Here is a 26,462-nt window from a genome sequence, read left to right as displayed (position 1 = left end):
GTTGTGTCAGCTCTGATATCTGCTACAAGGGGTGTGTCACTAACCTGTCTTTAGTAGGGATACTACTATACAGATGTAATATTTACCTGGGTGTTGTGTCAGCACTGATATCTGCTACAAGGGGTGTGTCACTAACCTGTCTCTAGTAGTTATACTACTATACTGGTATAATTATTTACCTGGGTGTTGTGTCAGCACTGATATCTGCTACAAGGGGTGTGTCACTAACCTGTCTCTAGTAGGGATACTACTATACTGGTATAATTATTTACCTGGGTGTTGTGTCAGCACTGATATCTGCTACAAGGGGTGTGTCACTAACCTGTCTCCAGTAGGGATACTACTATACTGGTATAATTATTTACCTGGGTGATGTGTCAGCACTTATATCTGCTACAAGGGGTGTGTCACTAACCTGTCTCTAGTAGGGATACTACTATACTGAGCTTGATCTTTAAATCATTTCAATGGAGATTTAAACCACCCCGCGCGAAATTTCAGCCAATCACAGCGGCTCATTTTTAAAATGCGCCGCTGTGATTGGCTGAAATTTCGCGCGGGGTGGTTTAGATCACCATTGAAATGATTTAAAGATCCAGCTCTGGTATAATTATTTACCTGGGTGTTGTGTCAGCACTGATATCTGCTACAAGGGGTGTGTCACTAACCTGTCTCTAGTAGGGATACTACTATACTGGTGTAATTATTTACCTGGTCAATGTGTCAACACTTATATCTGCTACAAAGGGTGTTTCACTAACCTGTCTCTAGTAGGGATACTTCTATACTGATGTAATTATTTACCTGGGTGTTGTGTCAGCACTGATATCTGCAAGGGGTGTTTCACTAACCTGTCTCTAGTAGGGATACTACTATACTAGTGTAATTATTTACCTGGGTGTTGTGTCAGCACTGATATCTGCTACAAGGGGTGGGTCACTAGACCTGTCTTCAAGAAGGGAAACTGTACATGTAAACTTGTCTTAATTTCGTTTAAAATATTTGAAATTGTTGAATAAATTTTAAGAGAATAAGCTACTCCGTTGTGGAGTCTGTCCTATTTTTTCTTGATGTACTTTAAAAAGTACATATGTTTTTTTAAACTGCCCTAAAAGCTACGGCAAATCTTTAAACAGATATGTGAATACAATTTTTACTCTCCTGTGTGTATTTTTGTAAATGTACAATAGGAAACCATCAATATTATTGGCTTTTTACTCCTTATTACTACCTTCCTTTGCAATGATATAAACTATATAACACACAGATAGTTCTCATAGGCAGATTATTTATTTATGCAATAATAGAAATATAACATCTCGACTATAGTTACAATTACCTAAAACTACAGCATGACCCTCGAAAAAGTTTTTTTAAGCATCTGCAGCCTATATTTCTCAATAAAATATTAAAAGATTCATATGTACTTGTTCTCTATAATTTTCTACATCAAAGGATATCAAAATATTTTTTTTACACCAATTAACAGCCGAGATTTTTAAAGCCAAAGTTTGGAAAAAGTGCTTGAGAAACTGGATATTGCTAAATATTTCTTTGTTTTTTATTAGTATATTACTTTTTATCAACCAGTTAAAAAACAAATAAGAAAGAAGAGCAAGTTTACAATTGATACCTTTTTTATTGCATTAAAAAATGTTGGTTTTACATATAAAAAATTACTTTTAAAATTTTATTGAATGCATTTTTTCTAATAAACATTTACCCATAAACCTTATAATATCCCCTTCTTAACATGACCTTAAATGAACCCCTCCCCAATTAATCCTTATGACCGGAAAGGATTAGCGCAAATTTGACCTAATAAATTAACACCCACTTATACAAACTACTTAAAGACACATAAAAATCATTTAAATTGTTAAATGTTTAATAAAAGTTTGTAGCTGTAACTTTTTCGTTTTTTAACTTATTTTAATAAAATAAAAAGTGTTTGATTTCTGTTTATGTAAACTTTTAATATTTGCTACTGTTTTTTATAGGATTTCTTTCTGTAAGGGTGTTTTTGCAATTTACACTAATCTAAAAATGCCTTTTAGAGCAAGTGAAAAAAAGTGCTTTGAGCATGAAATAAATTTCATGGAAACATCTTTATATAAGTTTTATAAAAAGTATTGAAATTATGAGGAAAACATGTCATTTCACTTTAAAAAAACATTTTTCTTGAAAAGTTACTTTTTCCTCAGCCACTTTTTCAAAACTTTGGCTCTAAAAATCTCAGCTGTTAATTGATGTAAAAAAAATATTTTTATATCTACTTATGTGGAAATCTACAGAGAACAAGGACATATACATTTTTTGATAATTCATTGAGAAATATGGGCTGCCGATGCTTAAAAAAAAACTTTTTCGAGGGTCATGCTGTATATTTGAGTAAATATCTCCCTATAGAACCTAGTAAAAGTATCTGACTCTGATTATGACGCAAAAAAAATAGCCAATGAGAGGCCAGTTTACACTGTAATTGACCAATGATAAAATTTGTAGTGGCCTCTCATTGGCTATTTTTTTTACGTCATAATAAGAGTCAGACACTTTTACTAGGTTCCTCCCTATATGTACTTCTTTCTTATCTACCTATATTAACTTACATGAGGTAACAGGTAGTCTATCAGTCTAACCAACAAGCCCTAGGGTTTTATAGAGAAATCCTTAAATAAACCTATCAACTAATATTTGGTAATTTTTATACATAACAGACTATTTAACTTACATAAATCTAAAAAATGTTAAGATAAAACAACAAAATTTAGGGTGACATGAGGTAGTGGCCGTGGGTGGGAGGGGAGCGTGGGGTGGTCAAAATCCAAATAAAAATTGAAATTGGGAAGGCCTTCTATTAATGTTTTCACACACCTCTGAGGCTCTGGTGAATCGCTTTACACGCCACTGATTAAAAAATAAGAAGAATTTTCTATTAGAGGAACAAAGTAGCTTGTCAATGGTGCTGATAGATAAAAAAAACCTTTCTAATTAAATTACTGATAATTACAAAATTTGTGCCAAAAAGCAGTGATATGTGTCAACGTTAATTTTCTTACTGTCTGAGTGTATTAATGTTTACACCACTGTTAAAATGTTTGCCTACAGCCCCCTTCCACCAACAAAATAAATATATGTAGGAAAAAAATGTTAATTGATCATTCAACATTGTAGAAACTCAAATTATACATGTAGGTTCCTAATCTACAAAAGAGTTCATGCAAAAATACATATTTGCATTAATTATTTATAGTGAATTATGAGAGCTTAATCTTTTTTTTTTAAAGGGAAAATTAAACGTTTATTTAAAAAAATTTTAATTATATTTTTGATTTACTTTAGACAAGTTGTTTTGCCCTACTTACGAGTGACCCCTGGAACAACAGAAATCTGCTTTTATTTTGAAGAAATTATTTCTTTCTCATTAAACAAACATTTAAAATGTCTAGAAAGCACCACAGTTTTATTTCTTATGTCTATCAACTAAATATATGCAAATGAGAAACTTCAAAAACATAACTGACCAAAATGACTTGCAGACTGAAATATGATATTTGTAGAAAATCTCTACTACTAAACTGTACAAAAAAATTAACCAATTAACCAAAAACCAATAAATCTTTAGCGATAATTTTCAACCCTTTTATATTCCCAAAATATACCAGCTACCCTAGATAAAATTTAACAAGGATGACAACATCCATAAAAGCGAAGCTCTGAAATGGAAGGACAAACGATCATTAACACTTGTATATTGTCAGAACTGAATTAGCAGAATATTATTGCATCAGTACAAACGATATTGTAAGTAAATTTGTTGCAAAACTGCATAAATAGATGATACTGTTTAAGGACATACTTACATTTTTGGGACTTGCTTATAGAGATGCTTCGCTTATAACATTGTACCTTGTTGGAACAAGAATCAGTTTTTTTTTAAATCAGAAGAATCGGATAATTTTAACATACAAAAATTTGCTGTCAAAAAAGTTAAAAATTTACATGTTTAAAATGGACGTATGGACATTCTTGTATTGATTATAGAGTTGCTACGCCTTCTAAATTGTACCTAACTACTACAGGAATCAGCATATAAAGTTTGAAATCGATAGGACAATTCTAACCTATTTAAATTAACGAAAAGAGCTAACTGGGACGTACGGACGGACGGACGGACCGACCCTAATTATAAAAAAGCTTCGCTTTTTTAAAAATAAGACTTCCGAGTTCATTTCATTTATCAATCTTTGCCTAATCCCAAATTCTCGTGTTTTAAAAGTATGTTTTTGAGGCAAATACAAATATCATACTGCTTGCTAATTGTAGCAATTTTCTGTTGTTTTAAATTTGCAGACTCAATCTATGCAAAGCGCAGAAAGTTTGTGCTAGGAACTAACAAGCCAAAACTTTTACATTTCCAATTAGAATTATTCCCCCAGTTGAGCGCTCATACTTATGAATGCCTCCAGGGAGGAAGAGGATATAGTAAGATTAATTTAGCTCTGCAACTTACCAAAATATGTAGCTTATGAATAAAGTCTTTATATAAGGCCACACAAATGGGTTAACCCATTTTAGCTGGATTATTGACTTTGGCCTTCAGACAGTATATTTGGGTCCCGTATATTTTACACCATGAAATTTTTTTTATTTCTGTAACCATATGAATTCGTTAGCCGGATAGTAAAATAATTCAATAAATTAAACTTTTATTTATTTTTATTATACTAATAAATTTTTTATAGTCCTGTCCCTTTATTTATTGTTGTGATGTCCCGGATATATCTCTGGGGACACCCACACACCCAACAAAGGTCGCAAAGTCTGACAACTATAATAAATTATGCTAATTGATGCTGAAAACAATATGTTTCGGATCATAAAAGACAAAAGATTGACTATCTGTATTGATTGAATAAAAATTTTGTTTTTTATTTGTAGTTTTGCTTTTTGTGATTTTAAATAAGCAGATTTTAGTGGGAACTTATATTTACTTATATGTGTAATAACCTGAGTTTTTTGTCTGGTCCATATAAGTATCCTTTTGTATAAAGTAGTAAGTTTTTTTGTGTGTGAAGCTTAACATTTCAATAACTTCCTACATGAATGAGTACCATCTAATGAGCCACAGGGAGTAGGGGAGGGGACAATGGGCAATTAATTCAATTTAAGAGTTTTCGCTGAAAGGCCATAAAATCCAGATTTATCCAGAAAATTTGAAGAAAATTGTAAAGGGTATGTTAATCCAATTTGGAAAATTATAAAATAAGAAAAAAGACTGACATAACCATTCTGTAATTAATTACTAGAAAATTGTCCCTGGAACTTGTTCACCCCATATTCCTAAATCTTAAAATTCCACTATATACAAGAATTAAATTTAAGGGTTTTTAGATTGCTTATTACACAAATATCACAATAAAGTTCCTATCTATGAAATGATATTCTTTGGAGAAAAAAAATTGTTAAAACCAGCCATCTCATAACAAATTTTTCTGTCTGCTAGAAATTAAGTTTATTGATACTTGTCTGCTATATTCAAAACTAACTCAGCGAGTTAGCGGCAATAATGCGCTAGTACCCAAAGTCAGTCAGAACCTGCTGAATTCTTGCACATTTTCTTTAAGCCAGTACCCAAAGTCTAAGACTCCTAAAAATTGAATATACAATCCATTTTCCCCTCCCTTACTCACTGACTGAGCCAACTTCGTACGTTCATCCCTATTAGCTACAGAGAACACACATGTTACTTGTAATGATTTGCTTCAAAATTTTTTTAATCAGCCTTTTAAAACACCTTGGGGTAAAGATTTGGAGAAGATACAACAGTTAATTTTAAAGGGCAAATTCAATAATTCATTTATGGGGAAAATTTTCTTTAAATTGCAATTAAGTATTTATGCAATAACATGTTGAAACAATTTTCATTCAAAGAAAAAAATATTTTGTATGAATGATTATAAAAGATTTTATTATATAAATTCAATAGTAAGGGGAGGGAGGATTTCAAATGCAAGCTAAAAAATTAACATGAAAACTAAAAGATTTTTAAAGAACTCTCTTTAAGAAAGGATACATGGATATTCCGACAGATTCTCGCATACCCTGATAAAATCATTCTTCTAGCTAGTTAATAAAACTGTACCTCCCATTTTCCCCTTATGACTTCACTTGGTCCCCTTATCATATCTACGCCTCTGTACCTCCACTTCTTCACCCCCGTTCTACCCCCTTATCACGGCCACCACCACGTCGCCCAGGCTTTTGTTATCAACAGTGTCCTGCCACGTCTATTTATACCTTATGTATTTGCACTATAAATATCGATGTTTGTTGTATTATTCTTCAGTTCAATAAAAGCTGTAATCAAATCACAGTCTGCCTTATACTTGAGCTGCCGGAACCTATTGTTGACTCGTGCCGCCGCAGGGTTCAAACCTCTCACCCCGCCAAATAAGAATTTTATTTACCAATTCCTTTTCCCAACCAGATTATTTTTGTTAATATCCGAAGCAAGTAGAAATTTAATGTATAACAAATAAATTGAGTTCAATATAAAAGTGTAGGCAAATAATTGACAAATGATTAAAAAGTAGAACATGATATAAATTATCCTGTCATTACTGTATATTAATGATATTAACGCTGTATTGAACCCAGTGTTCTAACCATGTTGCAATTAGAATGATTCTTGGCTAATCTGATTGTGCAAGGCTATTTCTATATTAATGATCATTGCTCAAATGATAATCTTTTTTTGTTTATGCGTTCATTTTTTGATCGAAATTGCCAATTTTAATCATCTTTTGAACTTTTATCAGTTGCCATAATAATGATTTTGTGGGAAAGGTAAGGCACAACGACAATATACACTTTATAACTGGTTAAAGTTTAATACCTACCAATTTGCAAAGTTAATATTTTTTAACAAAAAGAAGAAAATACAGAATTTGTATATTCCCTCCATGAGTATATTTTATCCGAAATATTAGCCGAGAGAATTATAGCAGTTGTAATTGACTTGATTATAGAAATGCTTCGCTTATATGTTAAAACAAGGTACATTATCGCCTAGGTAATCACCATTTAAAAAACTTTCTGTAAATGTACACCATTAATCTTGAAATTCTAACAAGCCTAACCTTTAATGAATTATAGTTCTTACACTTGTACCAAATGTTAGCTGAATTATCATGCAAAATTTAAAATTACAGGACAATTCTACCATGCCCAGATTAACTATTTGAGTGCTATATTACGGAAGGACTTATCCAAAATGTATTAAAGCTTCACTATACAAAATTTCATCAGAAAGATAAAAATTCTGTATAAATGCAATTACTAAATAACTGTCTGATTTTAAATAAAGCCATATGATTCAAATTTTCAACAATTTACGCTCTTCATATTAAAAATCATGCTTTAGATTCATGTTCAAAATATTCGGTTTGAATAAAATAAAAAAAAATGGATCAGGTGCAGTTTACGGTGAAAATCTATAATTTTTTTAGGCTCATTAAATTTTTGATATTCCAGAATATTCATAAGCGTTCTTGTGCTGCTTTTGACGATTTGCGAGCATATCATGTACGTTCAGCCGTTTGGCAACTTGCAGCCTGTAAAGTTATCGATTTTAGGAGAAATTCGATCCCAGGAACATTTTACCGTGGATTGCACCACATTCAAAAATGTAAATAAAACGTATACAGATGCCGCATTTTATTTTTTCGTAGTTAGATATTGTAGATTTTAATTGACTTTAAAAGATGCCTATTAGTCAGATTAATAAAAAGGTGAAGAAAATGTAAACAAATGTATTTAAGACAAGTTTCCTAGTTCTTGGTCTTGAAGGCATCCTCGTACAAATTCATCCTGAAAAAAGAGAAGAATAATTGAGTTTAATCTAAACAGTATTGCAAATAATTCTCTTTATTGTGAATCTCTAATCCTGTGTAGGACCTTTTTTATATGTTCTAACTAGGGTTGGGCCGGATATCGGATACCGGATATCCGGCTAATTTCAAATGCCGGATAACCGGCCAAATTACTACATATTAAAGTATCAAAAAAGGATATAGTCCCTTTCGTGGCAACGCACCTTAAGGGGCGATTCGTTGTATTTTTTAAATTGCTTTTAATAGGTTATTTTAGGTTAGGTTAGGTTATTTTTGGTAAGGTGATTTCCCCGCAGGGTTAGGCAATTGGCCCCGCAAGGTTAGAGTCCCCCGCGAGGGGCTAGAAATAGGAGATAGGCTACTGTGAAAATGCGAATAATCGCTCCTTAAGGGGCGTTGCCACGAAAGGGACTATACCCGCAAAAAAAATTTCTTCATAAACTGGTGTTTTATATTATACTAGCAGCTGCGTCCCTAGTATCTAGGGAAATAAGAAGGGACATGAAAGTGCAGAAAAATAACTTAAAACCTTACAACGACTTTTTTATAAAAATTAAACAGCCTAAAACCACCACTATAAGAAGCTTCACTCTAAAGGAGAACCATATCGGTTCAGCGGTTATCGAGATCCTTCGCTACAGACAAAAAAGCTTAGCAAATAAATCTAATTAACTATTACTACTTTCAATCTGTAATATCAATCCCTAACGATTGGAGGATGGGCGGGGAGGTGGCGTTGAATGCCTGCTCCCCCCCCCCCTCTGATTTTTTCTATCCCATTTTCTGTGTATAAAAGGTAGAGGGCTATAACTGAGTGACTTTCGAAATATGGGTATGACACATAACTGAGAGTTGAAATTTTTTTAATACCTGCTTCCTGGCGGGCACAGGATACCAGCAAATCTGGTAAGGTCATTCAGATAAAAAGTAAAAATATTTTTTACTTAAACAAAGCATTTCATGTTATCTAATACTAAAATATCCCATAGTCGTACATCCTCATATGTAATATAGGTGTTCAAGTCGATTTCAGGTTCCAGGTATAATCCTGCAAGTCCTGATTCTCCACGAGATTATATTACCTCTCACGAGATTGTTTAGTCCTTTGACACTGTACAGGTCTCCAGATATCTTTAAACGGTTTCTGTGACCGCAAATTTTTACTTGAAGATTTCAAATTTTAAACTTAGGCTTTTTTATATATTTTCATGACATATTACAATTTCATAAAATCCGTTGCCGTTTACCTGCCAACCGTCGGTTTGCGGCTGGCAGCTGCCAAGTACTGCTGCCACCGCAAAAATTTATGTTTTTAGATTTCTAATATAAAATTTACATAAAGATAAAATTATTCAGAAAAAATTGTTCTACTAGCTTCCATAATAAGAAAATTAAAGCCATTTAAAATTTAAAAAAAAACAGAGATTTTTGTTGTAAAATATAAAAGATTATATTGCCGGATATCCGGCCGGATAGTTTCAATATCCGGTATCCGGCCGGATATGAAAATGGCCGGATATATGGCCGGATATCCGGCCACACCGGATATCCGGCCCAACCCTAGTTCTAACTATAGATAAGAATCGCCTAATTTTAGGTCAAATCATTCACCCACTATCTTACTGTTTTTACATCGTTGAAAAGGCTTGGATTCGAAGTCGTCATCATTGTGACAACAGGCGTACACGTAGAATGAAATATGATTAACCTCTGTAATATCACCATCACCATCCACGTCAAGATTAGCAAATACACCGACAGCACGTTCAACGGCTAGCTGCTTGTCAAGACCCTCGTTCATGTACAGGGTGCCGAATACCTGGAAACAGTACAAATATTTGTCAAGGTTGGGTGCCGAGCACTAATCTCTACCTCACCCCCGCCATTAGTTTTGAAATAAATTATGTTTGGTAGTTTTTCTCCCCATGCCTAACCCAAACGGTGCAACTAAGAACACAATTTAACCTTACTTAACCTGATCTAAAGTAATAAACAAAAAATTACCACCCCCCCCCCCCTAAATTTAAATCACCTTTAAAGCAAGTATGTATGTAATTCTTTTAAAATGAATAATGAAATATTTATGGGTAATTTCTATATAATTTTTGTGGCTCTGTATCCAGATAAAATGATACACATTGATTTATCTTGCAATGGTGGAGGTGTCCTCCATCAAACAACATTCTCAAAACCCTTATACATCTATAAAGAGCTTTACTGTAAAGAAGAGCCATATCGGTCTAGTTACTAGAGAGATGGTTCTGATCACACAGGAAGACTAACCTCTTGCCTTTATTATATAAAGATAACTCTGCTTACCTCTATCATTTCCGCCAGCTGTATTGTTTCTGAAAAAAATATTGATTTACAATTTTGTTGTCCTCAGGTACGAAAATAAAAAAAGGTTCTGACCAATGATGAATTATTTGTTTATCGCATCGCATTATGAACAGTTTTTCGCTGATAGTAAAATGAAAAATTTCAAGATTAAATCCAGTTTTGTTGACCACGAGTGGCCGAGGACGATACATGATTTTCCAGAATTGTTAGATCTAATATCTTTAAAAATATTTGTGTATATTATGATCACTTTCTGTTAGTTTCATTGGGCTTTAATTGAAAAATCTACACTATAATTCCATTTTAACAATTTATCAACTATAATAATATTGTACAGTATATTCGCAACTAAAAGTTGATAAAATCGAATATATACCATAAATAACATTGTCAATACACTAGAATATTGAAGCTAACTCTTTTCAGTTTATAAATATTTGGGTTCAAACTTACAAACTTTCATAAACTTTATGTTAAAAAGTTTTCACTACACTATGCAATATATTACATTTTCAAAATTGTTCACATTTCAACTTGGTAATATTAAATCTTATCTTTGATGTTAGAAATTCAAGCTCTATAACTCGACAAGAAAATGATAATTATAAATATATCAAATCTCCAAGGCTTACTAGGATAGAGGAGGTTAAACATGAGAATTTTATTGTTATTTACGAAGCCAATAAAAATCGAATTTTTTTTGGCGTATTGATGATACCTGTACATCTCAGGACGTTTCTAATACTGAAGGGCCGAACCCATCCCGATCCCAAGTCACTAACACTGTAGGCGTAGACAATTAAATTTGCATGAAAATAAATTGCGCCTGTTTTGGGCCAAGGCATTTCCTTTAGTCTTCACTATGAATGCTGTCTATTTGATTTTAAAAACTTTCTTTCTTTAGTAAAACAAAAATTCAAGGGTTTTTTCCGTAATTTTTTCTTAATTGCCAGAAGATTAATGTGGACAAAACTAAAATTTAATGAAGAGCTTTAACTATTTTAACCTTGTATCTATTCATCTTTGTAATCACCTATGGTGACATACAATTTATCATAAATTCTTTCTTATATAAAACTAACTTTCTGTACTAATTCTTTTTAAAGGTGCAAACATAGCCCAAGAATAATCAACACAACTTTACTGGGAGGAAAAATATTCTTATCATGATTTTTTAAAGTCCATAAAGATCAAAATTCCATGTTTCAATGAATTCAATTAAACTTTGCACGTCCTTTATTCCTGATTACTTTAGACATTTAGTTAAAGCATAAAATTAATGTTAATTTATTCTCTAATTTTATACTTAAATTTTGAAGAGTAAAATGTAAGAATTGCCAAAAAGACCACAAATTGCTTGTGATAATTTTTTCCCTCTCAGTTGCATTGCCCCCCCCCCCCCCCCTAAGACATTTATATAGATTTCCTGAAAAGAGTTTTGTTACTTTAATTTTTAATAATGAAGATATAATTGTCTAGTAATAGCAATGGCAATTCAAAGCCAATTTTTGTCTTATACTTTTTCTAATTCCCTAAGAGAGAAACGATTTATGACTCGGCTGGCTAAAATCAAACGGTTACTGGATATCATTGCACACTGAAAGAATTCTGAACAAATTGTATTTAAGCTACCTGAACCATCTTTATCATACATCTGGAAGACCCAATGTAGTTTGTCTGCTGGTGAAGAATTGGCCTAAATATGAAATTACATCTTTAAATCGGATTATCTATATAATTTGATACATGCCCTTCTGTATGTTTATGTTTTTCACTGTCTGTCTCGGCCTGTCCCTGTCGGTCTCTATATATGCCTTTCTCTGTAAGTCTGTCTTTTTCTGTATCTGTCTTTCTTTCTTTCTCCATCTCGCTCTCGCTATTTCTTCCTCTCTCTATCGAAAAACAAACAATTGTTTAAAAATAGAAAATCACATCAAATAAACTGAAGTTTAGAGTTTCAAAGAAACAAAAATACGTTGAGAAGAAAAACTTTAATTTAGATATATAAATTAAGTTGTCTTTGATCTTATTACGTTGACGAAACATGTTTTTCTTCAAGTTTTATTTAGTTTAGGTATCTATTTTAATCTATTTATATATTTTTTGTAGCACTGCTACTCTATTAAGGTGGTAATTGCAAAAGCTATTCTAAACGTCAAAAAAATTAGTTATTTCGAATATTTACTTTTATTTATAATTGACAAGGTTGCGTGATTTCTACTGGAGTAATTGTGGAAATAATTATGTTATTATAGATCAGCCTGAGGAATTAAAAATACAAAACGTTTCAGTATCTATGTATATACTGATTAATTTCAAAATTAATTTTAAAAATTTTGACTAAAAGAAAAATTGCTACCTAATCTTCTAAAAATGTTTTATTTAAGTTTTTACAAAAGTTAGGGCACTCTATTATATGCATAAAATTATACATTAATTTTTTATCTTAATTTCTATAAACTTTAATTGGAAACAGTTATGCACATTGTGAAAGTTTGATACATCCTTTTTAAAAGTAAAACTTTTTTACACTTTAGTTCGGTCCATCCGTCTCTGATACTCTTTTACTTAGCAATGTTAGAATTGTCCTAAGACTTAAACTTTACATTTTTGTTCATTTTAATCATGTCGATTTACAGTTTACAGTGGTTTTATATGTAATATATATAATTTTCAAATAGTTGATTTCTATGTCGATTAGGCACCTTTTAATAAGCGATGGAAAGTTTAGAACCGAAAGTGTGTCAATATACTGTATTTGATCTTTTAACAAAAGATTACGCAAAATACGAAGAATACTTTACCCTAAAATATCTTTATCTTAAATTAAGGTTGGTATTTCAAGTCCTCTTGGGGAGTAACTGCTAGATTATTATTTTTGTTGTATAAAATATAATATGTTAACTTATTATTGACCTTAAGAAAACTTGAAATAAGTTTCTTTTCTTTTCCAAGTTTTTCTTAGCTGCGCCCTTTCTTTTTATATAATAATGAGGTATACAAAAGTAGGTCCAGGGAATATTAAACAAAAATCTAATTTCCCTTACAGCATTAATAGCACTCAAAAATATAGTAAAAATAGCTCACTGGTCAGAAGAACCTTTGCAAAAAAATTTAAGCGTTTATTTTAAATAAATGCCAAGAAAATAACGTTCAACCAAAAAACCTTTCGGACGAACATATTATTGAGTTGTTCTGCTTTAAAAAAATATCTTTGTTTTCATATTATTTTGTATACATACTGTTAAATATTTGCGCAACTTCATAAAGCAAATCTATTAGTCTAGCAAAACAAAGTTTTAATAAAATACAACAGTTTCTTTTTCAAACTTTACCCAGAGAGGCTTAGACACAAAATTTTGAATCTCAGAAAACTTTTTAATTCAATTTGATTATTAGGTGGATACTTTGTATCATACCCTGTCAAACTTTAGTGCTGATATTATATCAACATAAGAACACGGTAGTCAAATAGTATTCTTAAATAAAAGTAATAGGATGTTTGCACTGTCTGTATGTCTTTTGCAAAAACTTAACCGATATGGTTTTCATTTAAAAACTAAAATTGGAAAAGGATCGGTCTGACAATTCCCTGGATATAGACCTCTATGGGCGTAGCCGCTGCTATCAAAATAATAGCGTTATTCGGTAGTTACAAAAAGCTAGCGAAGGTGACTCATTTTTTTATTTTAAGTCTGGTTAACATACTGTCACACTCACAAAGGGAGGAAAGCTAAGCTTTGTTTAATCAAATTCCTTTAGTCAATGTTTTTATTGTCCCAGTCCAAGGCGTACCACTAAAATTAGCCTTATAATTGTTTTTACTTATATTATTTATAAGTTGTAAGTGCCCTTTCGTGACATCTAGCTTTTAGTTCAAGTTTTCTGCTAAATGTCTAAAATAAGACAGTAAGTACTTTGGTTATCTAGATTTTACGGGTTAATACCCAAATATAACTTTTTACATATAATTCGTAACATGATAATACAAGGTTGCACGCAATAAAACTAAAAAAAAGTAAAAATCTAGTTGTAAAAACAAAACAATAACTACCCCAAAACCACCAAATGTAGTTTATATTTTTAAGGCTTTTAAAATAAAACATAGAAAGCGTTTAATGTATACGTAAACTAATAAAGAAAAACATGTACATTTAAAGCTATTTTCAAAAGCCAAGTATACATATTATAATTATCATTTTTTTATTAAATTTCCTTAAAATAGGGAAAATGGTTTGAAATATGTGACTAGCTGCATGGTGTTTGTGTGTGTGTGTAAGTGTGAGTGTTTGTGTGTGTGTGTGTGTTTGTGTTTGTGTGTGTGTGTGCAGTGTTTGTGTACTGTGTATTCATTGTTAATGTTTGTGATGCAAAATGTTCACATAAAGACAAGATAAAGTCATAATTTAAAGAGAAAGTAGTGCACTGCATCCTAGCCCTGCTCATAAGATTCAAAATTCTCAACAAATTCATAATCAATAAATTTCAATAATCACTCTATTTCATCTAGAGGTAGAGGGGTGTTTAAATTTAAATTTGTAAGGCCTTCCTTCGACTTTTTCACCTCCTAATGGTTTCAACCCCCCCCCCCTCACTGCATGGTATCCAGTTAAGAAGGAAATTATTTTGCGTATTATTTTTAATTATCATTGCCTAAATTCTATACCTAAGACTTGACTAACTAAATAAACTTTTCTAATAGTACAATACACGCAAGTAAATAAATAAAAATTGAGCAGGTCTTTCCCATATGCACACAAGAGAATTTGTAGAAGCTTCGTTTTGTTTAGAAACAAATAATAGTTTTACATTTCAAATGATATAAAACTATCATCATTATAATATGTTACGTAGCTTCGTCACTGGCCTCCGCCACTAATGGATGACGGTACACAGTAAATGTATAAGAAAATATCAGCTTCAAACGAACATTAACAAATATGGAACTTTAAAACAAAAATAATGATTAAATATGTGACCAAGTTTCTAAAAAACAGTATGCTTAATATGGACATACTTCCTACTGTATACAGATACTTAGCTTATAACATTGTCCAAAACGTCCTAGATATCAATATTCCGAACATCAAGTTGTAAATATCATAATAATTTCTTTTACAAAATGGATATAAAACATGTTTTATCATTTAATTTAGCTTGAAATAAAAAAAGTGCTTGAAATAAATTGCTCTATTGTTTTACTGTCTTAACCTCTTTTCGAGGAAGCTTTGTGTTTATCAAGATCGAAATTAATTCCTTATTCATTATCCCAAATTAAGCGCAAATGTCGTCTTGTTTGACTTTCCTTTTCTAAAGAGACGCGGCATGGATTGTTTATATTTTGATGCGTCCACGTTCGTTACTTTTGAATGATATGTGAGTTTGTGAAGATTTCGGAGAACAAAGTTGGGCCTATCATTGGTCTCATAGTGCGTGAACGACCCTAGTATACCAGGGGCTTGAAACCATAAGAACTTCAGGTAGAATTTGTAAATTTTACTTAAATGGAATGGCGTATAGGACGATTATATTTAGTTTAAAAGGCTTTAGCCAGCTAAACATGAAACTTTATTATGATTAATTATTATGTTTTAGTAATTTTTTATGTGCTTTTATTTTTGCATTTAACAATGATTTATTAAACCAAATAATTTTCCTTTAAAGCCAAAGTTTCCAAAGATTCTTAACCGTAGAAAAAAATGATTTTAAAAAGCAATTAAGATTACGTGGTTATAAAAACTGGAATTTTGTATTAATTGATTTTGTAATTTCAGGACTTTGAAATAGTTGCCTCAATAAATCTATAATCAAACCTGCTGTTGAAACTTGATGGTTCCTGGTATTGGGGGTTTGTGTGTACGTCAACAAGATCTCTAGAACTTCCCGCTAATTCGGAAGTCACACTCAACCAAAGTGTCATGGTTGAGACAATTTCAAAGTATCTGAAGAATAGGCGTTAGCATTCTTCAAGAGATCAATAGCATCCAGTGATTATTGATGCAATAAACTGTGACAATTTTTTCTGTGAAATAAGTACCTAGTGAATCAATATGCCACTAACCAAAAAGCAGAAAATTGAGCGAGCTATCGCTATTGGCAGTGAAAGGCTAGAAGAAGTGTTTGATGAACAGTTAAAAGTGTTTTATGACAATCTAAAAGCCTGCCAAAGTTTTAGTTCATGTGAAAATGTGAATTTAAAATCAATTCGTGACATTTTTAGTGAGGTCAAGGACCAATCTGACCTAATAAAAAGTCTAAAACCTGCCGTGGAGACTAGTGAGTTGCGCGAGTTCAAGCGTGATTTGGATGAAGCTAGTGAACAGAAAACTGTTGCAGATAAAGTTTATGCGTCGTTGGAGCAGTGTACGAAAATTCTGCACTGGCTTGACAATGATTCAGACAACGCGAGGTCAAGCACTGTCGCCAGGAACCTCGACGTCATTGAGAAGGTGAGGATGGACATGGGAGTGCTTAAAATTTCCATGGAGTTGCGCCAAGAAGTACGTGATATGTACCGAAGGCTTAGAGAGATGGAACGTCGTTCATCTAACTTGGATGAGAGTGGGACACCTGCCATACTCTCCAGAAGTATGTCTGCCGTGGATATTCGGAGTTCCAACCCGCAGTATGGGCGCTGGGACAACAGTTTGTTGCCGTCCTTTGACGGTACTGACACGGATTACTCCAACTTTAAACAGGTCTTTAAAGATCTATGCGCTGGCTACGGATTTTCTGACCAGAGGTTAAGTCTGATGTTGTGTATGGAGAAGGTGATAACCAACCCGGAGCTACGCAAGCAAGTGTCAGCGATTAGAGATCACAATGAACAATGGTTGTTTTTGGATCAGATGTTTTTATCAAACACCCGCCGGTTCATGAAGATTTTAACTAAGCTGAACAAGATGAAACCTGTGGATAAACCTGTGGACGTGGTTAGTGCAATTGCTACCTTCAAAAGCACCATGCAGGAAGTAGAAGCCATCGTTGGTTCTGAAGCTAAGGATTACCACCACCTAACTCTTATTCATATTTTCAAAGACAAATGCCCTGATGCCCTGAGAGAGAAAATTATGATGGAGCTAGGTAGCATGAACCAACCAGACATCAAGAAGATTGTAGAACTGCTGGAGAGGACAAGGGGAGCAATGTTGGCTGGTGATATGTCCTATGACACTAGCGCCGGCAAGAGAAATCGTGACAGAGCTGCCGCCGCGCAAGTATCTGGCCGCAGCGACAATAAGAATTGAAAGGCTGGAAAGGACAAGACTTCCAAGTGGAACAGTACATGTCCTGTTGAAAGCTGCAAGGAGAAATATCCGATTTTCCGTTGCCTCACGTTTAAGAAGATGGATGTGGTTGACCGAAAAAAAGTTGTCCAGCAGAAGAAGTTGTGTGAACTCTGCCTGTGTGACGGCCATGCTGCTGACAAGTGTAATAAATCGGATAAGCTTGGTGTTTGTGGCACCAATAATTGCGACAGATATCATAGCCGGTTGATCCATGAGGCTAGTGCTGGTGTGAATACAGTCTACAAGTCAAGTTCTGCACCCAGCCCCTGTACCTTCTTACTTCAGTTAGTTCCTGTTGTAGCACCTGGCGGCAGCACCTGCCACGCCACCGTCATGTTTGACTCCGATGCAAATTTGCCACTTGTGTCTGAGAAGTTATCCAACAATTTGAAGCTGAAATCTACCGGCAGATATACAACTATTTCTGTGGCTGACGGCAGTGAGACTTCCTGCCGCAATGTTGTGTTTTATCTGAAGGATAGGGACGGTAATTTGAGGGAGTTTGAGGCAGCTGTCATGCCTACCCTCGGCGGGGCCAACGAGATGCGCTCGGTCCACCCCGAAACCGCCGCCGAAATATTTAAGATGCCGCCAGAAAGATTTACATATATTAGTGGAGGCTTGGATATCATCATTGGAAATACACATCCTGACGTGTTTCCGTCAACCTACCAGAAAGTGGGCCAGTCTATGTTGTGGCGAACCATTTTTGGTAGTGGTTTTATCTGTACAAGTGCTGACGGTGGAGCTGGAGACCAAAAGTCGGCATATAAAGCTGTCAGTGTTAGTGGAGGCACCTTGCCAGACTTTTTGACGTCTGAATCGTTTGGCGTACAGCCGCAGGCACTTTGTCCAGGATGTACTGCCTGTCAAGAGTGCAAGGCTATGGCCGACGGCAATACCTGGGACCAGCGTGAGAGGCAGAGAATAATTGAGGCAGGTTTAACACTAGACTTGCAATCCAACAAGTGGACAGGTCAATATGCTTACATTGAAGATCCTCACACTTTGCCCTACAATGAGAGTTTAGCCCGCAAAATTGCTGAAAAGGATCGTGCCAGGATGGTCAAGGAAGGTACCTATGATATGTATGTGCAGGTATTCAATGACGCCATCTCCAGAGGCGTTTTTCAAAAAGCAACGCCTGAAGAATTGAAGTATGAAGGGCCTAAGTCTTGTTCATCAATAGTGGTTGCTTTCAAGGAGGATTCAAGTTCCACACCCATGAGATTGTGTGCAAATAGTTCTCTGACGTTCAAGGGTACCAGTTTTAATCACATAATGCTGGGAGGTCCGCCGCCAATGCAGAAGATTTTTTATCATTTGTTGCTTTTCTGCGGTTATAAGGTTGGTTTAACCGCGGACATTTCCAAGTTTTATAACTCCATCCTGGCCACAGAGTTCGACAGCCAGATGAAGAGAGTTTTATTTTCCCCGACGCCAGACGGTCCACTTGAAATTTACCTGACTAAAGTGGTGAATTTTGGCGAGTTGGCCGCTGGGAATCTGGCAGTTACAGCCCTGAAGTTGATGTCCCGCCTGTTCGGCGGAAAGAGTGAAGCAGAAGTCAAGGAGATGTATGGAGAGGGACAGATAAATGGTAGTGATATTGTTGCAAAACCTGAATTATGGAAGGAGCCAGAAATACCTACCTACCCCGAGGAAGATTTCAAGTTACCTCAGATTCCAGTTGCAGTCAAGCTTGAGAAGCACAGCTTCATAGATGATGTTATTTCGGGAGCAGGATCTGTGCCAGAAGCCAAGGAGATGATGAAAGAAGCCGACAGAATTATCAGCAAAGGTAGTTTTTCCTTCAAACAAGTCATTTATTCTGGTGATGATTGCCAGCCAACCAAGGTTCTTGGGCTGATATGGAAGCCAGCCACTGATGTGTTATCCATCGCCACAAGAGTCAACCAAGATGGTAAAGTCAAGGGAAAGAAGGTGAAAGAGGATGCTGATTTGTACAACCTCCAGGACGCCTTGGACGAGAATCTGACAAAAAAGATGGTCCACAGGTTCGCCGCCCAGACCTTCGACCCGCTCGGGCTTTGCAGCCCTATCCTGTTGAGAATTAAACTTGTCCTGCGGAAAACATGTTTGCTGAATTTGGGCTGGCAAGATTTCATTCCAAAAAGTCTACGGGATGAACTTGTTAAGTCGCTGGAGGACAGAGCTGAGGTCGCTAAATTGGAGTTTGACCGTTGTGTGGTCCCGGAGGAACCAACTGGCCTTCCATCCTTGATGATGTTTTCGGATGGGTCATCAGAGGCATATGCATGTATGGCATATTTGAGGTGGCCAACTAGGCAAGGGTTTGAAACATTCCTGCTAGCCACCAAGTCAAGAGTTGCGCCGGTCAAGACTGAATCAATTCCACGCCTTGAATTGATGGGTTGCCAGATGTCCACCAGGTTGTCAAAGTCCATCAGAGATGCCCTGCCCTTTGATGTTATCAGAGTGATGTACTTTACTGATTCATCGTGTGTTTTATCACAAATTGTTTCCAACAGTGCCATGTTGAACACATTTAATTCTCATCGCATTGGAGAAATCCAATCTGCAACCAACAAGGATGACTGGAGGTGGGTCCCTGGGACACACAATGTTGCAGATTTGGGCACCAGAAGCACCTGCAAGGTATCAGATTTAGGTCCAGGTTCCAGGTACAGATTGGGCCCAGAATGGTTGCGCCAGGATGAAAGTGCGTGGCCGGTGAAAACTGCCGAGCAAGTCAAGCAGGATTTACCACCGGAGGAGTTGAATACCAAAATGGTTAAGTTATGTTCAATGAAAGTTACCGGAGAAGCCGCTGAAGATGTCTTTAGGTTTAAGCACAGGAGATCATTTGGACAGGCCAAACGTATTATGGCAGCTGTCCTGCAAGTGTCGAACACCTGGTTGAAGAAGCTAAAGAGCAGACAAGAAGGCAAGACTACAGCCGCTGGTAGTCATGTAGCAGCGGCAGATTCTGTGTACAAGCCGTCTTTGTACAATTTTATGGCGGCGGCGGAACTTTTCATTGTGTCATGTAGCCAGCAGGATGAGTGGATAAATGACGCTAAAGGCAATTATTCGTCATTGAATCCATTGGTGCATGAAGTATCATTGACCTGGCCTGTCGTTGGTCCCGGAGGTAATTATGTGACCAGGGAGATGCGTATTCTAAAAATGGTTGGTCGTGGCAAGCCCGTCATTGATGCCATTACTGGTGGCCGTAAAATGCTATTTGAAGACATGCCAGGTTTAGTAATTTTGGAGCCTGGTAATTGGTTAGCTTCTGTCGCAAGTTGGGCAGCCAGGTAGAGTTTTCTTGGTCCCAGATTCCGGCCCGAGCCCACCATTTTATTGGGCAAGCTGAGAAAATGGTGGGATTAACCAAGAGATTGCTGTCCAAGAAGTTGGTGAATAGTTCTGTTAATTTTAATGAGCTCCTGGTGCTGTTGGCAGAGGTTAGCAAGTTAATGAATAGCAGACCATTGACGATAGAAGCTGCGAATGACGTGGAGAATTGGCGGCTGATTACCCCTGGCCAGCTGCTGGGAAATGTAGACCGCCAGCCGTTGTGCGATGTGGCGATGAAACCTGAGGACCAAATTTCCTCCAGGTTGAAGTTGTTAGAAGATTTGTCTGCCCAGTTTTGGACTTCCTACCGCCAGGAGATTTTGCCGAAGATATTAAGGATGTCCAAGTGGAAAGATGAAATGGCGGAGCCACTAGCTGACGGAGATATAGTGCTGGTTACGAGTACAAATCCGCTGATGAGATGTCTGCGGATGGGCCGTGTGACGAGGATTGAGGATGGGAGAAAGACTGCACGAGTCTTGTTCAGGCTGACAGATAAATCTCCCCTGGAAGAACATGCTGTATCAGTCAGGCAGTTATTAAAAATTATGATTAATAATTGATTCTTATTTTATGGAAACTGAGATTTTTTTTTAGTAAAAAAAGCCACATTTTCATATGCCTATTTTTATGCCTAAAATAAGAATCAACCAAAATGCGATTAATTTTTATTCTATTTCATATGCTCAAATTTAATTTTATTGAGTTTAATTTCTTTTCAAAAGTACAATTCATTATAAAACTTACCTGAAAAGTTTACCAAAAAAGAATAAATGTGTCGAGGTTGCGTGATTCGATATTTACTCTAAGGAAAAAAATCAAGTATTTTTTAGCAGATTTTTTTAAGATTACATATGAATTTCAATCAAGTAAAACATTTTTATTCAGATCAAGGAATGATTGAAAATTCATATTAAAATTTTCATTTTTTTTTACAAAGAAAAATTGGTATTTTTTCATAATTTCGATAAAAATTCTAACAAAGATATTATTATTATTTTGCTATTATCTAAGTATTGAAAAGTTTTATTGTTGATTAAGATAGTTACAGTTCTTATTCATTAAGTTTGAAAAACTTTCTGCCCAAGGATTTTGAAATATTTTTTCTTACTACTCTTTTTGATGCTTAACAAATTTAGTTTTAAGTACCTATAAATCTTAATTTTCTTGTCTAAGATTTATTTCGTTTTATATTTTACCATTATTGTTTACATTTCAACCTGATTTCGTAGGTACTTATTGATTTATTAATAATGATTTATTACCTATTGATTATGAAATGATTATTAATTAGTATAAGTTGTTATATTTACAACATCATGATTAATAGGATTATCCATTTTAGGATTTGTGTATGTGATCTTGTGAGTGTCATGTGCCTGGAATATTGTACAGCATGACCCTCAAAAAAGTATTTTTAAGCATCTGCAGCCCCTATTTCTCAATGAATTATAAAAAAATGCTTATGTCCTTGTTCTCCATAGTATTCCACATAAGTAGATATAAAAATATTTTTTTTACCTCCATTAACACCGGAGATTTTTAGAGCTAAAGTTTTGAAAAAGTGACTGAGAAAAAGAATTTTTTTTTGTTTCTCTTATTTTTTGGATGGTTATATTATGTTTTTCTTGCAACTGAATAATGATACACAAAGAAAAACAAGTTAACTAATTATTTCTTTTTTATTCCACCAAAAAATATAAATTTTTAATGGCAAAAAATACTACTGAATGAATTGATTATTTGCAAATTTTAGGTTATTTATTAACCCTTATTTGAGAAAAGGATTAATTATGACAGTTGCTCCGCCTACTTTTCTGACATCTCAATAATTTAATAGGGGGTTAATTAAGCTTTTTAGACAAAAAAATCATTATGTTTTAATTTTATTTTCTTTATAACTTTTTTGTTATTAAAGTTAGGATTGTGAAATAAAAACAATTTTCCTGCTATATTCATAAAGATTTATTTGGTTTTTTAATCTTAAACAATTTTGCCTAATAAGTAAGTTTTTCAAAATATCATTAAACTAAAAAGACTCAAAAAGTATGTGTAAAAAAATGCTTTTTACTCAAAAACTAAATTTTTTATTTCATTTTTGTATAAAGTTTCTGCTAGTAACAAAAATAAAAGGATTTCTACCTTAATTTTGCTAAAAAAGTCGTTTCATGTTAAAAATTACTTTTTCCTCAGTCACTTTTTTAAAACTTTAGCTCTAAAAATCTCCGGTGTTAATGGAGGTAAAAAAAATATTTTTATATCTACTTATGTGGAATACTATGGAGAACAAGGACATATGCATTTTTTTATAATTCATTGAGAAAAAGGGGCTGCAGATGCTTAAAAATACTTTTTTGAGGGTCATGCTGTATGGTACAAACCAATCCCCATCCTTCTATCCTAAAATGTGAGGTATTATGAGTCCTAGTGAGGAGTATAATATTGTGTATGCATTTCACGGGGTTTCATTTAGTTAGGAGCAAAAATTGTCATGTTTTTCGGGATGTGGCCATTCTCATGTGATTATGGTGAGTTGAGTTTAGTGAGAAATGTTGCTAGTGCTCAGCGCAAAAAACCTTGAATCTCGTTAAGGAAGTTAATTTGACTTTCAAACGGGGGGTGTGTCTTAACCTCTTTTCGAGGAAGCTTTGTGTTTATCAAGATCAAAATTAATTCCTTATTCATTATCCCAAATTAAGCGCAAATGTCGTCTTGTTTGACTTTCCTTTTCTAAAGAGACGCGGCATGGATTGTTTATATTTTGATGCGTCCACGTTCGTTACTTTTGAATGATATGTGAGTGTGTGAAGATTTCGGAGAACAAAGTTGGGCCTATCATTGGTCTCATAGTGCGTGAACGACCCTAGTATACCAGGGGCTTGAAACCATAAGAACTTCAGGTAGAATTTGTAAATTTTACTTAAATGGAATGGCGTATAGGACGATTATATTTAGTTTAAAAGGCTTTAGCCAGCTAAACATGAAACTTTATTATGATTAATTATTATGTTTTAGTAATTTTTTATGTGCTTTTATTTTTGCATTTAACAATGATTTATTAAACCAAATAATTTTCCTTTAAAGCCAAAGTTTCCAAAGATTCTTAACCGTAGAAAAAAATGATTTTAAAAAGCAATTAAGATTACGTGGTTATAAAAACTGGAATTTTGTATTAATTGATTTTGTAATTTCAGGACTTTGAAATAGTTGCCTCAATAAATCTATAATCAAACCTGCTGTTGAAACTTGATGGTTCCTGGTATTGGGGGTTTGTGTGTACGTCAACAAGATCTCTAGAACTTCCCGCTAATTCGGAAGTCACACTCAACCAAAGTGTCATGGTTGAGACATTTACACATTAAGAATATGTATATAAACAGAATTGTTGATAAAACTTGACAATCTGAATTCATTCTATTTAAAATAAATTATGTTTAAAGGTGTTTCTTTTATATTATATCAAAATATTTTATTATATAATATGTATGTATTTTAAAAATTGTCCTTTTATTTAATAAGCTAATCATACCTTATTAAAAACAACTTTTAGAATGAATTTCTTTATAGCAGAAAAGTAACCATTGGATTTTCTTTTTTTTCAAGAAGTAATATGGTGTTTAAATTCCAATTTAGGGGACAATTATATATTCCTTCTTTCTAATTTCTTTATAACTAGTCTTTTCTTTTAGTCTAGACTGTCTTTATGTCCTACTTTTTCATTTTAGTTGTTGCTATTATTATTGCTGTTCTACTTAGAGACATAATTTTTTCTTGTTGTGATTGAATAAAACTAAACTTACTGTACAATATGTGGCAAGAATAAACTCATTGAAATCTATCCATCCATTTCTGTCTTTGTCAAAACTTGTAAATATTAGCTCAGTTACTGTTTCACCATTCGTCTAAAAACAAGATAAATTCAATTTAACCTTTATAGTAGCAGTAGCGACAGCAAACCTAGCATCTAGGGGCGCTGTATTGGAATAAAGAAGACCAGAAATAGAGTTTAAAACCATCCCGATACCTATGTAAATCTTATCAGAAATAGAGAACTCAATTGGTTTATTAGTTTTTCTAAAATATTAAGATACAGACCAAAAACCTTACAACTTCATAGCTAGAGCTCTGGTTTATTAAGTAAACGCTAAAATGAATGGCCATTTTATATAATGATAATTATTGTCAGCTTGACTTAAGCGTAGCGTGTGATGACCAATAAACAGAAAGTAGCGCATTTTAAAATTTGGTTTACAGAGGTTTTATTTGGTAGGAATAAACGCAGAACAGACGAAGTTATGCTTTTGAGGAACTTTCTAACTACTAACTCTTTTTTAGTTTATAGCTGTTTTCTTGGCGGGTATGTACAATGGTACAACCCACCAATCTCCCAATAAATATGGTCCTTTCAAACAAAATATTGATGTTGCAGGGTAGAGCATTTTTATCCAGCAGTTATCAAATATGTGAAGTTACCACCTCCGTATCTTGTGGCATAGCTCCAAAAGGCTTTGGGCTAATCCATTAGTTCATTTATATTGTAGCTGCGCTACTTAAAAGATAAGAGGAAATGATAAATATTTTACCTTTGGCAATATTTTCTGAAGAATTTCCAGAACCTGGACAAAACATATTTCATTTTAACATGATTTATTTTTATTTAGGATTATTGTTGAATAATATTTCATGTGTCCAATAGTTTGCCTGATGTATACATTTCATATTAAATTCTGAGACGGTTTCTTTTTCCTTTCATAAAAATGATTGTTGTTAAGCTTTAATCTTCTCCTTTGTAAAGTATAAATAGCTTTAGAAAGACGAGAACATGAATTAAAATATCTTACATAATAAATTATTATGTAAATAATTATGTAAATTATTATTACAAAAATCAGCAGGACTCTTTCTGTATCGTAAAAAGCAAGGCAATGTTCGTCTTTCTGTCTCTCATCTATTCTATCCTCTGGTATATTTATGTGTCTTTGTGTTTGTGCTTGTTTGAACAGACCAAACAAGGAAAATAATACAATATATACGCGTAATAGTAAAGTTAGCATTGTGACGTTTTTTAAGTTGGTTACTTAAGTAACACTTTTCTTCCTTTTTCAAAAAGATTGGTCTCAATTTCTTAACTAATATTTTATTATAAGGGAAAGAAAGAAAACACTTAAAAGTGCTCCCCAACCAAACTAACTACCGAATAACCGATCATTTCATAATATGTTCATTCTCTTTGATTATAATGAAACGTTTCTAGCATACTAGCAGTAACTGTATATCACATGACAAAGCACGTTTAAGCACGTTTAAAGCACTTAAAAGATTTGCGTCATAAAATATTGGCTAAAATTGTTGCGGAATGGAATAAATATATTTTATGGTCAGGCAAAGTGTTCATTCAAATCGGTAAAATTATTTTCTGATGCTTTCTTAGTTATCTTCTCTTTCCTCATGACAGGCTTAATACATAATTCCATGTTTATTTCTTTTGTTATGTTAATTTATTAAATTTTTATTCTTAATTCTTATTCTACATTTTAGAAATGATAAAATTACCTTCTTTTTCGTTAAAATTCCCTCTGGGCAATCCTGAAAG

At 33.9% G+C, this 26,462-nt stretch overlaps 1 protein-coding gene across 2 annotated transcripts in view; it reads right to left on the bottom strand.

The window, feature by feature from the left end:
- The window catches only part of LOC145318096 (neuron-specific calcium-binding protein hippocalcin-like), a 40,126-nt gene that overhangs the window by 4,628 nt on the left and 9,036 nt on the right, over positions 1-26,462 (bottom strand). For both annotated transcript variants that reach the window (XM_080159442.1, XM_080159441.1), the window contains exons 6-13: positions 26,423-26,455; positions 25,453-25,485; positions 24,670-24,771; positions 11,868-11,931; positions 10,215-10,243; positions 9,604-9,714; positions 7,835-7,872; positions 895-966 (exon numbers count right to left, since the gene is read on the bottom strand). In XM_080159442.1, coding sequence (XP_080015568.1) covers positions 895-966; positions 7,835-7,872; positions 9,604-9,714; positions 10,215-10,243; positions 11,868-11,931; positions 24,670-24,771; positions 25,453-25,485; positions 26,423-26,455 — 482 coding nt within the window. The remainder of the gene's footprint in view (positions 1-894; positions 967-7,834; positions 7,873-9,603; positions 9,715-10,214; positions 10,244-11,867; positions 11,932-24,669; positions 24,772-25,452; positions 25,486-26,422; positions 26,456-26,462) is intronic.

The sequence above is a fragment of the Acartia tonsa genome, chromosome 4 (assembly GCF_053477335.1).
Source record: "Acartia tonsa isolate MP-2025a chromosome 4, ASM5347733v1, whole genome shotgun sequence".
Classification (NCBI taxonomy): domain Eukaryota; kingdom Metazoa; phylum Arthropoda; class Copepoda; order Calanoida; family Acartiidae; genus Acartia; species Acartia tonsa.
Note: the sequence above shows the minus strand (reverse complement) of the source record. Positions and strands in the feature narration are given on the sequence as shown.